The sequence below is a fragment of the Pelophylax lessonae genome (genome assembly GCF_965119305.1).
Source record: "Pelophylax lessonae genome assembly, chromosome: 6".
NCBI classification, from domain to species: Eukaryota; Metazoa; Chordata; class Amphibia; order Anura; family Ranidae; genus Pelophylax; species Pelophylax lessonae.
In genome coordinates, this window is record NC_138773.1 from 178,862,819 (window position 1) to 178,875,831 (window position 13,013).

A 13,013-nucleotide genomic window follows, 5' to 3' on the forward strand; every position below is an offset into this window, starting at 1 on the left:
GCGCATGACAGGCGCGAGTAGAGGAGATCCAATCGGTGGCTCTCCTGACAGGTGGGGGGGGCCTGTTCTGGTAATCAGAGCATTGATTACCAGTACAGACCCTTGGGGGATGCCACTAGAGCCACCAGGGATTGCCCACCCATGGCCACCAGGGATGCCCATCGGTGCTCAGGGAGCCCGTCAACGTCCTCCTCATCAGTGCTGCCCATCATTGCAATCAATCAGTGCCGCCCACCAGTGCCACCCCATCAGTGCAGGAAAAAAAAAAAAAAAAAGTTTAAAATTTCTTAAATTTCCAAGAAAAGCGACAAAAAAAAAAAAAAAAAAAAAAAAACACACAACAATGCCTCTTACTAAATACCTTGGACTGTCTACTTTCCAAAAAGAGTAATTTGTACTGTCCTGGCATTTTAGGGCCTCAAGAAATGAGACAGGCTGTCATTACATAAGGACTGATCAATTTTCATACATTATATATATATATATATATATATATATATATATAAAAATTGATCAGTCATACATACATACACAAACACACAACACAGTTTGTAGACTCTATACCTTGTACATAGACTAAAGAATATATACCGATGTGGGGTTTTTTTTAACCAAAAAAATATAGCAAATACATTTTGGCCTAAACTTTTTAATTTAATTAAAGATTGATACAAAGCAAAAAATTAGAAATCCAGTAGTGATTAATTACCACCAAAAGAAACCTCTTGTGGTTAGGATGCAGCAGGGCAGCCATGTGGCATGGAACCTGTGAAGTGGAAATTACTGGAGTAGCTGTATTTCCAGCTTCCAGGGGCATCAGCCAGGTATTACACATACGTACATAGTACACTGGTACAAACTGAAGCAATACAACTGCCTATAAAACATCCATACTTGGAATTCTTCTTAACCACTTGCCTACTGGGCACTTTAACCCCCTTCCTGCCAAGATCAATTTTCAGCTTTCGGTGCGGTCATACTTTGAATGACAATTGCGCGGTCAAGTAAAACTGTACCCAAATTAAAAATAATTTTTTAATAACATAAATAGAGCTTTCTTTCTGTAGTATTTAATCACTGCTGTGTTTTTATTTTTGACTAAAGAAAAAAAAAAAAAAAGTTTTTCTTAGTTTGTTAGTAAATTTTGTAAATAAGTAACTTTTCTCCTTCACTGATGCGCGCTGACGAGGCGGCACTGCTGGGCACTGACTGGCATTACTGATGAGCATCAGGGCACGAAATAGATGTCTATACTGTTTAACCACTTCTGGACCGGGCCTTTTTCTGAAACTTGTTTACAAGTTAAAATTAATTTTCTAGCAAAAAAAAAAAAAAAAAAAAACTACTTAGAACCCCCCAAACTTTATATTTTTTTTTTTTAGCAGAGACCCTAGAGAAAAAAATGGAGATCGTTGCAATATTTTTTAACACACCGTTTTTGCACAGTGGTCTTACAAACACAATTTTTTTTTTTTTAAATTACACTTTTTTTTTTTAATTAAAAAACAATAAAACAGAAAAGTTAGCCCAATTTTTTTCTATAATGCAAAAGATAATGTTACCCTGGGTAAACAGATACTCAACATGACATGCTTAAAAATTGCGCACGCTCGTGGAATGGCGACAAACACTGGTACTTAAAAATCCACATAGAAAACACTTTAAAAATGTTTACGGGTTACCAGTTTAGTTACAGAGGTCTAGGACTCAAAATTATTACTCTTGCTCTAATGATCGCGGTGATACCTCACATGTGTGGTTTGAACACCATTTACATATGTGGGCGCGACTTGCGTATGCGGTCGCTTCTGTGCGCGAGCTAATGGGGACGGGGCGCTTTAATTTTTTTTCCAATTTATTTTTACACAGTCCTTTTAAAAAAAAATCTTTTTGATCACTTTTATTACTATTACAAGGAATGTAAACATCCCTTGTAACAGAGCATGACAGGACTTCTTTAATGTGAGATCTGGAGTCAAAAAGACCTCAGATCTCATATCCACACTAAAAAAAAAAAAAAAAATTAAAGTAATTTCTTTTTCCATGATGAAAAAAAAAATGGGCTCTTTAAATCCGTTGCTAGGAAGCGACATATGGCGTCGCTCCGGACCTCCAAGACCATAGAGCCATCTTTCCCACACTCGACTTCCTGCCTGAGGGGACAGCAGACCAGATAATTTTCCCCACTACCGACGGGTCCGGTAAGCAGTCAAAACTACCAGGAAGCGGCGGGGGGGGGGGGGGGGGGGGGGGGGGGCACCTCTAATGCTGCCCATAAAGGTGATCCCGCTGGGACCACCCTTTAAGCGGACCGCCCGACGTTTAAAAAAATACCAGGGTTATGGCAGCCATCTGCTTCCATAAGCCACCGTTATTTAACATCAAAGTACCGGCGTAAATACATGGTGGGCGGTCCGTAAGTGGTTAAAATACAGTAATCCACTCTCTCCCTCGATCTACTGGCAGCCTTAAAGCAGAATTAAATCCTCATACTTTACAGTCAAGGAAGCTGCTTCGGTTTAATCTGCAAGTGCCTTAGTACTGCACATGTGATCCCTGACCCTTTCCAAAAAAAAACACACCTGTGGAAAACACACAGATGTGAACGTGACCCATAGGAAACCATGTTAAATGGACTGTAGTGTATTTCTGCAAAACTGAAAAACGCAGGTGTGAATCAGGCCTAAAAGGCAAAGACAGTGCACTTTGCAAGTACAATCACACTCATTCTACCTATAGCTTAGTGAATGGGGTGAAACCTTGCTGACATCCATCATCTAATCATGTGCAAGCAGTAATACAATTCTGGGTATTCATCACAAAGCTTTGCCACATTCACTAAGTTCTGGAGAACTTCCAAGGTGCACAGGCACCTTTAGTAAATCCACCAGTGTGAACCTAGAATAAAGATGGATACACACAATATAGCTTTTATTGTTCCGATTTCCTTTAGATTTGCCTTCAATTATGTAGTGCAAGGGCCTGCCTGATAACATACAAATTGAAAGTCTTTAGGTTTGACCTCATATTATATGGTTTTGGTAAATCTAATAAAAGGAATACCCCCTTGATATATGGGACTATAAAGGCAACCCCTAGCCAAATAAGTAAAACAAATTTTATTTGTTCTATGTAAAAAACCTTAGTTACTTACCGGTGACGGTATTTCTAAGAGCCTTTCAGGACAGCACCTGGAGAGAGCGCAGCTCCACCCAATCCACAGGAAACACTGCAAATAAAAACTCCTCCTCTTCCACCATGCCTCAGTCATAGAGTAGCCTCCGACATGCTGGAAAACATAAACTACCACAGGTTAAACATTTACAAATTATATTATATTATAAACAAAACCAAGGGGGGGGGTAGCTGCTGCTGTCCTGAAAGGCTCTTAGAAATACCGTCACCGGTAAGTAACTAAGGTTTTCTCAGATCGCCTTTCAGGACAGCACCTGGAGAGGATAAGCGAGTAACTTACACTTAGGGTGGGACCACTGCCTGCAGAACTTTTCTGCCAAAGGCTTGATCCTGAGCTGACAACAAGTCCAACCTGTAATGTCTAATAAAGGTTGAATAGCTGGACCAGGTAGCTGCCTTGCAGATTTGATCAGGCGAAGCACCGGCCCTTTCAGCCCATGAGGTTGCCACAGACCTTGTAGAATGCGCCAAGATGCCTTCTGGAGGTTCTTCTCCTTGAGCTACATAAGCCTGTTCAATTGCCCATCTGAGCCATTTGCCTAAAGTGCTCTTTGATGCTTTTTCTCCTATACGGGACCCTGAGAAGATGACAAATAATGCATTTGTCTTTCTAAATTCCTTAGTTACCAGGAGGAACTGAAGTAAGCATCTCCTCACATCCAAGGTATGAAAGGATTCTTCCCGAGTATTACTAGGAGTTGAGGAGAAAGTTGGTAAGACAATTTCTTGTGATCTATGAAAAGATGAAGCAATCTTTGGAAGAAAGGCTGGGTCCGTTCTTAGGACTACTCGATCTGCAAAAATTGTCAAAAAAGGGTCTGAAATTGAGAGGGCCTGGATCTCACTGATCCTCCTGGCCGAGGTTATTGCTATCAAAAAGATAGTCTTCAAAATTAAATTCTTCAGGGAAGCCTCTTTTAAAGGTTCAAAAGGAAACTTAGTCAAACCTTGTAACACAATGGTCAAATCCCATTTGGGAAATACTTTAAGGGCTATTGGCCTGTTGCGGGCTAATGCCTTGAAAAAACGAATGATTAGAGTCTCTTGGGACAAAGTCTTTTCGAAAAAAACTGAAAGTGCCGCTACTTGCGTCTTTAAAGTACTTGCTGCTAGTCCTTTCTCCATTCCCTCATGGAGGAACTCAAGCACTGAAATTAAATTTTTTAAATTCAAAATTTTTGCTGGAACACCAAAAGTTGTATTTTCTCCAGACTTTCAAGTAAATATCCCTAGTCACCTTCTTCCTGCTGGAGAGAAGGGTGGAGATAACTTTTTCTGACAGGCCTCTGTCTCTCAAGATGTCTTCTTCAGTAACCACGCTGTCAGTTGTAAGCGGTCCAGTTCTGGGTACACTAGGTTCCCCTGTGTCAAAAGATCTCTCCTGTACGGAAGTTTCCAGGGAGGTTCTGAGGCAAGATTCAGTAGGAGGGCGAACCAAGGTCTCTTTGGCCAGTAAGGTGTAATCAGAATCAAGTTGGTCTTTTCTTCCCTGAACTTTTTGAGAACCAACGGAATCAGTTGGAATGGAGGGAAAGCGTAAGACAAACGGAAGTCCCATGGATGGGCTAGAGCATCCAAGCCCCAGTCCTGATCCTCCCTGTGTAGGGAAAAGAATCTTTGGACTTTGTTGTTCTGTTGACAAGCGAACAAATCTATTTGGGGGAAGACCCCAGACTTCCACGATCTGCATGAATACTTCTTGGTTCAGACTCCATTCTGATTCCAACACCTTTTTCCTGCTCAGCAGATCTGCTAGAAGGTTTTGTGACCCCTTCAGATGCACCGCTGTCAGAGAGGCTAGATTTTTCTCCGCCCAGGAGAGTAGCTGTATTGCCAGATCTGATAGCTGTCTGCTTCTTGTGCCTCCTTGCTTTGACACGTAGGCCACTGCTGTCATGTTGTCCGACAGAACTTGCACATGATGGCCCCTGACTGTCTGTTGAAAGGACCAAAGACCCAAAAGGATGGCTTTCAACTCCCGCCAGTTGGATGATTTCCTGGACTCTGCTTTGGACCATGTCCCTTGCATCGTCCGGCCTTCCAGGTGGGCTCCCCAACCCCACGAACTGGCATCCGTCGTCAGACGTTTGTTCGTCTGGAAAGTCCATTGCAGACCTTCTTCCAGATTTCTGGAATTCCTCCACCACCACAGAGATCTCTTTGCTTTCGTGGAGATTCTGATGGATTTCTCCAGATGTTCCGGGTATGACCAACTCTGCAGAATGTCTCTCTGGAGAAGACGGGAATGCAGTCTTGCCCACTGTACTGCAGGGATAGCGGCTGTGAGCAAGCCCAAAGCTGCCATGGCCGACCTGACAGTAACCTGATGATTGGTTTGTAATCGAGCAACTGCGTTCTGAGTCTTCTCGATCTTTTATTGAGGTAGAAACACCTTCTGGAGGACCGAATCTATTCTGTATCCCAGAAATTTTATCTGCTGAGATGGAATCAAGCTGGATTTCTCCAAATTCATGAGCCACCCCAGACTCTCTAGGTGGTCCTGAGTCTCCTGAAGGTGTACCAACGCCTGGCTCTTGGACTCTGCAAAAATTAGCAGATCGTCCAGGTAAGGGACAATTGAAATACCCCTCAGCCTTAATGGCTCTAGGGCATCCGCCATTACCATGGTAAACACCCTTGGAGAAGATGAGAGGCCAAAGGGGAGGGCCCTGAACTGCAGATGCCAGACCGATTCCCCGAGATTGACCGCCAGCCTTAGGACTGATTTATTGGGATGTGCAGGTAAGCGTCCCTCAGATCCAAGGATGCCATGAAACAGTTTGGGGACAACAGTTTGGTCACTGAATAAATGGTGTCCATCCTGAAGTGCTTGTACCGAATTGATCTGTTTAGGATTTTCAAATTTAGGATCATTCGGTACTTGCCTGAGGGTTTTTTCACTAGAAAGATCTGAGAATAAAACCCACGGCCTTGTTGCCCCTCGGGGACTTGGATAATCACTTCCTGTTGAATCAGCTCTTGTAAAAGAGACATCATTGAGGAAGCCTCTTCCGGATCCCTTGGAAGGGGAGTAACATGGAATCTGCTTGGAGGTGTCTCCGAAAACTCCAGTTTGTATCCTTGAGCCACTATATTCTTTACAAAGGGGCTTGCGGATACCTCTTCCCAACGTGGGAGGAACCATAACAGCCTTCCTCCCACTGGAAGACTGTTGTCACTTGCTTTTATTGGCCTGGTCAGGTGGTCTGAAGAGGACTCCACCTTTCCCTTTGCCTTTATGGGAGGTCCATCTTGATCTCTGATCTTGTTCACGACCTCTGTTGGTTTGTTGAACAGAACGAAATCTCTTCTTAGGAGGCGATTTCTTTTTTGACGGAAAGGCCTTCTTCTTATCCGCCGTTCTGTCAAGAATTGCTTCCAATTCAGGCCCGAAAAGCAAGTCACCGGCAAAAGGTAAACCACAGAGTTTCACCTTAGAAGCTGAATCACCTGTCCAGGTTTTCAACCAGACCGCCCTCCTGGCAGAGTTGACGAGGGCTGCTGACCTGGCAGACATTTTGATAGACTCAGCAGAAGCATCGGCCATATATTTTACTGCCTTTAGGAGCAGCGGAAATGAATCCAGGAGATCTTTCCTTGCTGTTCCAGCCTCCACATGCCCTTTAAGTTGTTCGAGCCAGCACTCAAGATTTCTGGCTACCACCGTGGAGGCCATGGCCGGCTTAAGGCTGGACGTAGAGGAATCCCAAGCCTTTTTAAGGAGAGAATCTGCCCTTTTATCCATGGTGTCTTTCAGAACACCCATGTCCTCGAACGCCAAATCCGTGCGGCGAGACACCTGAGAAAAAGCAGCATCCACTCTGGGCTTCTTGTTCCATAGGTGCGCCGTATCCTCTTCAAACGGAAATCTCCTTCTTAGGGATTTAGAGAAAAAAGGGGCCCTCTCTGGGTCCTTCCACTCTTTTTCAATAGATTCCGTAAGGACTTTATGAACAGGAAAAACCCTGCGCTTTGTCTGTTCAAGGCCCTGGTACATTTTGTCATGAAGTGAAACTTGCACCTTTTCTTCTGCGATTTTCAACGTGGTGTAAATCGCTTTCAGCAACTCATCAACCTCTTCCAAGGATAATTTGTATCTGGAAGAACTAGCCACCTCTTCCTTCTCTTCCTCCTCTGAATCCCTGATGGAACAGAGAGCACTCTCCTCCTCATCTTCTGAATCGCTTGACACTGCAGACTTAGAAGTAGACGGCTGGGAAGATGTACCACCCGTTTGTTGGGAATCTGATAGAACTTGTGGCGTCCTGGATAACAGGGAACGAACTGAGGACAGGGTGTCTGTGAGTTCTTTAAATGAAGATATGAATTCATTATTCTGCTGACTAGACTCTTCCTTCACAAGGTCAGCAATACATGCTTTACAAAGTGGCTTCACCCAGGAATCTCTGAGTGGATTCTTGCATGAAGGGCATTTCCTTGATGCTGGGGCTCTTGTCTTCACTGTGGCTTTAACCTAGTAAAGAAAAAGCCACCAATATGCCACCAATGAAAGCCCAATAACCACTATAAAAGAAAACCACCACCTAGTGATTTCTTGCAAGGGAGAAAATCGTGACCCACACCAAAAAGGATCAGAAGAAAAGACTCCCAGATGCATATATATCCTGTTAGACTGGGAACAGTTACTCAGTCTACAGGGCAGGCTCCAAAGGAGGAAGGAAGAAACCCCACAATAAAAGCTCACACAGTAAAGAAAAAAGATGCACCACCGCACCTCTCCTACCTGAGCTTGGCCGGCGCTGGCGGTGCCTGCTTCCACCGTCGCTGCAGACTTTTCCTCCATGTTGTTGAAAAGCGCAGCTTGCTGGCAGATCTCTCCATTTAAATACCGCTTCCCGCGTCCTCCTCTGTGGACCGGAAGCGGAAGCGCCGACCTCGTGACCTGCCTCTGACCCCTGCGTGTATTGCGGTTGGAGCAAACGCCGCCACGCCCCCACCGGAAGTCCCGTCCACCGGAAGTGACGCCGCGCGTCCCCGGGATCAGAGTCCGAAAGTGCGGGAGATTCGAATGCCAAAAGCGGCTCCCCGCCCGCCGACCGGCCGAAGCGCGGACCTCTGACGCCCGGACCGGATCCTCCGATGGGTTTCAGCTCCCCTGAGCGAACGAGGTGAGAGGCTCCGGAGCATACCCCCTTTGACACTCCAGGGAGGGGAGCTGGGATGGTCTCCATGCTGAAACAGCAAACAAAAACTGGGCAACAAATCCTTCTCTCCCCCTGGAGAGAGTGCAGCCCTTCCACATAGCTCCTGCAATGCTTCCACCATGGCGGAGGAAACACAAATGACTGAGGCATGGTGGAAGAGGAGGAGTTTTTATTTGCAGTGTTTCCTGTGGATTGGGTGGAGCTGCGCTCTCTCCAGGTGCTGTCCTGAAAGGCGATCTGAGAAAAATATATCAAGTGCCGGTGTTCCGTGAAAAAACCATACCCTCGTCACTTCCGGTTCCGCTACGGAGGGTATGGATTTCTCACGGTAGTTAAACTTGCGGCAGGTACATTAAAACACTTCGGGTGCAACATAAATCATCTCCGCTCCTATCGCTTTAACATCCCTCATCTCCGGTAATAAATATAAAAGCGGATCACGGAGCCGCGATCGCCGTCACATTTACGTCTCATACACCCGCCGCCGCTTTTATATTTATTATCGGAGATGAGGGAAGTTACAGCGATAGGAGAGGACATGATTTATGTTGCACCCGAAGTGTTTTAATGTACCCGTCGCAAGTATAACATTAGAGACAGTGCCGTGATAATTTCATGCCCACTGAGCATGCGCACTTCTCAAATTCTCTCTTCTTCAATCACGTATCCGGGGCTCTGAGCATGCGCACTACTGCACTGCTCAGCTGTTTCAGACCGGAAGTGACGTGGGTATGGTTTTTTAACGTTACACCGGCTCACATATGTGCGGCTGCGGAGATTGCATGTAATTCGGAGCGCACTGCTCCTTCATTACATGCGATCTCCTGTGCGGATGCGAATTCAGCCATACACTTGGTGGCTGAACTGCACCTGCACCAAAGACACACAGGAGGCATTTTTTCAGCCGCATCAGGATCGGATCGCACAGTGGTTCACACTTGTGCGATCCGATTCTGTGTGAACTGTCAGATCGCACTGCGATATGCAATCAAACTGGGGGTGTCTTAACATTTCATTGACACCCCCTGCGTATCGCATATGGCAGTGTGAACTGCCTCTTGTGCGGATGCGATGCGGGAACAGGCTGCGTATTCGCAGCCTTCCCGCATCGCACAAGTGTGAACCGGCCCTTACGGTCACATCATTGTTAAACAAAAAAACAAAAATTACATCTAAGGCCTCATGTACACTGCTACTTGTAAACGGACGTTTAGGAGCAGTTGGGCGTTTTTTTCAGCAGCCCCTGAACCCTCCTCTGTTATCTTATCTGTCCATGTACACCAGGTCGTTTACAGTCAATTACAGGCAGTTGAGTTCAGTGTCGTTTTTTGGAAAGCAATTATTTGCGTTCAGGATGTTCAGAACGTGTTTTTACCGGCGTTTCAAACGCAAAACGCGACCGAACGCGATCACCCACGTTTAGCGTTTGCGTTTTTCCATTTTAAAGGGGAATGATTTTTTTGACCTCTAAAAACGTATCTGAGCGCAAACGTCGCTAAACGCAGCTGCAAGCGCGACACAATGGACGTTTTAAACGTCCTTTACATAGCTGTAAAATTCCAGCGTTCAAAGGACTTTTTAAAACGTCCCGTGTACATGTAGCCTAAAAGTACAAGTAACAGACATTAAAATGTCACGGCTATGAAAGGTTGCTCATCATTAATGTTGAAACCTCAGTCTTGGAAACTAGGGTTTCTTCCAGTACGCGTTTCAGACGACCACCACCTTCTTCAGGGATATTAGGAGATAGGAGGTTACACAATTCCCTATCATTTTAGAAAGGACAAGGAACTACATTATCTTTATATTCGTAGATTCAACATGAAATGATGAGCAAAACTTTCATAGACGTGACATGTCAGTTACTTGTACTTTTATAAAAAAAAAAAAATTTACATATACACAATGGTATATAAATATATTAAATTGGTATGTTTAAAAAAAAAAAAAAAAAAAGTTTGCCACACATATATTCTTTGCACAAGATCTCTGCTAAAGTTGTATACTTACCAGCAAGCGTTATAGGTAGCCTCACCACAAGGCTACTACTGTTACACACTTGTACTTTCAGATGATTTTTTTTTTTTGTATAACAATTATGCGACTTAAATACATTTTTTTTTTTTTACATAGAACAAATAAAATGTATAATTTTACTTATTTGGCTAGCAGTTCCCATATATCAAGGGGGTATTCCTTTATTATTCTCAACAGGGATGATGGCTACCTCTATCCAGGACTTCAAGTGATTGGGTATTTTGTTGGAAAATCTAAGGGGAAAGAAAATCTAAAGAAAATTGTATAGTCCGTATCCAACTTAACCACTTGCTGGCCATCCGCCGCAGATATACTGCGGCAGGCTGGCTCGGCTGCGATCCTGGGGGCACGCGTGTCCGTCACCATTAGGAAGCGGATCCACGGGACTGGCGGCCGTGATTGCCACCGGGCACCTCCAAACACTCCCAGCTGTGAGAACGATGGTCTGCTGTTGTAAACACAGCAGACCGTTGTTCTCTCAGGAATGAACACAGAGAGCCTGTGATCCTCCTATTTAGGATCACAGGTCTCTGTGTTGATTCCACAAGTCCTTCCCCATACAGTTAGAAAGCATTCCCGTAGGCTCACACTTAACCCTTTGATCGCCCCTGGGTTAACCCCTTCCCTGACAGTGTCAGTACAGTAACAGTGCATATTTTTAGCACTGGATTACTTTAGTAATGCCACTGATCCCCCCAAAGTGTCTAAAATGTTAGGGGTCCGCCGCAATGTCGCAGTCCCGCTAAAAAACACTGGACTGCCGCCATTACTAGTAAAAAATGACAAATCTTACCCTAATTTGTAGACACGATAACTTTTGCAAAAACCATCAAAATACACTTTGAGCTTTTTTTTTTTTACGTAATGTAGCAGAATACAAATAGGCATAAAATTATGAAAAAATAATTGATTTTTACTTTTTTTTTTGGGGGGGGGGGGGGATGTTATATAGTAGAGTGAGAAAAATTTCTTTTTCAGAAATGTTGCTATTTTTGTTTATAGCGCAAAAAAAATAAACACAGGTGATCAAATTCCACCGAAAGAAAGCTCTATTTGTGGGGAGAAAAGATCAATTGTATTTGGGTACACCGTCGCACAATTGTCCGTTAAAGTAACGCAGCGCCGAATGGCAAAAAAAGGCCTGGTCATTGAGCAGGGTAAAAACTTCCAGCCCAGAAGCGGTTACGTTTTCTTTGATCAGGATTGGATATTCCCTGTACAGTACGTTTTCCAGCTGGCTTTACCTCAGTTAGGTAACAATTTCACAGACAGGAAGTGGGAATGAATCTACCATGTGGGGGGGTCACAGACACCTGAGCTCTTTCCCACTCTTACACTAATAATGGACAATGCAATCTCTGGGTGTGGGTGCTGTTGATAATAATGGGGGGGATCAGGGAGCTCAGTGTGTAGTGTGGTAATCAGCAGTTGGATGTGATCTCAGAAAAACACGTGTGAGCTGACCACAACAACAACTACAGATGGGATTTGGAGGGGGACACAGCGAGTGTTCGGCCTCAGGAGAGGGACGTGAACACACACACCGACTAGTGGCCGATGTGGGGACAAAGCCCGGAGCGCACAGCTCTCCTCATCCCCACACACAGACACGACCACTACACCAGCCTCCAATATGTATTCCATCCCCCCTACAAGACACACCAGCTGCGGCGCCATTGTAGGAGCAACGGCGGGCCCGCACAAGGCTCCGCTCATAGGAAACCTTCACAGTAAGCTCGCCAGCTTACACACAAAGCACAGAACTATATATTCCAGTCACAGGGTCATTCCCGCGTCCATTCCACCTACCTTCGTGTGTTTTTGCGATCTTCGCCATGTTGCCCGCGGCCTGTACTACGACAAGGCTCCACTGCTTCCGCTGGTAAATACAGAGTTGACTGCGCCTGCGCCTCTCCGCCTTAGGGTCGTGTACTGTATGGCGATGCCCCGCCCTCTGTGTACGGCGGAAGGAAGGAGGTGACTGTACATTTGTGCACATGCGCTGTGGCCTCAATCTGCGTGGAATCATTGACTAGACACGTTACTGTGTGCTTGTGCTATGTAATATATGAAGTTATGGTAAAATAAAATGACAATATTTCTTCATTTTCCTAACTGTTGTGACATGTACCAAGCAATGAGATAGAAATAAATAATAGCTGTAAATGTTAATGTTGAAATTGTTAAATTAAAATTCCAATAAAAAAAAAATAAAATCGGAAGGTTCAGAGGACCCTCCATCACTAGTCCTAAGGGGCACAGCTTGGACTGATTTGTAAGCAATTAATGTATTGTGGTAGACATTGTTTCCAATGGGCGTTTATACTTTTGTATGCAATATTGGTTTACACATATATCCTTTTTTATAGATTTTCGATTGCGCCAGCTCCTGAGGAAGTGTGCAAACACGAAACGCGTAGAGAATATATGGCTGCAATCTTTATGAAATTGTATATTTATATATTTTTATTGTTGTACCATGTCCTTGTCCATATTATTTTTTGCTTACCAAATAAATCATCCAATAATTAGATTTTATCCTATATGCATTTCATCTGTGTACGCATTCTGTTTATTCTCATGCTATATGGTCATAGGTGGTCACACGCCTCATAT

General features: G+C 44.4%; 1 protein-coding gene across 1 annotated transcript in view; it reads right to left on the minus strand.

Annotated features, from left to right (window-relative positions):
• Positions 1–12,358, minus strand: part of SF3B1 (splicing factor 3b subunit 1) — a 124,126-nt gene extending 111,768 nt beyond the window's left edge. The window contains exon 1 of the mRNA XM_082260850.1: positions 12,207–12,358. Within this exon, the coding sequence (XP_082116976.1) occupies positions 12,207–12,234 (28 nt within the window). The 5' untranslated portion in view covers positions 12,235–12,358. The remainder of the gene's footprint in view (positions 1–12,206) is intronic.
• Between the last annotated feature and the right edge of the window lie 655 nt (positions 12,359–13,013).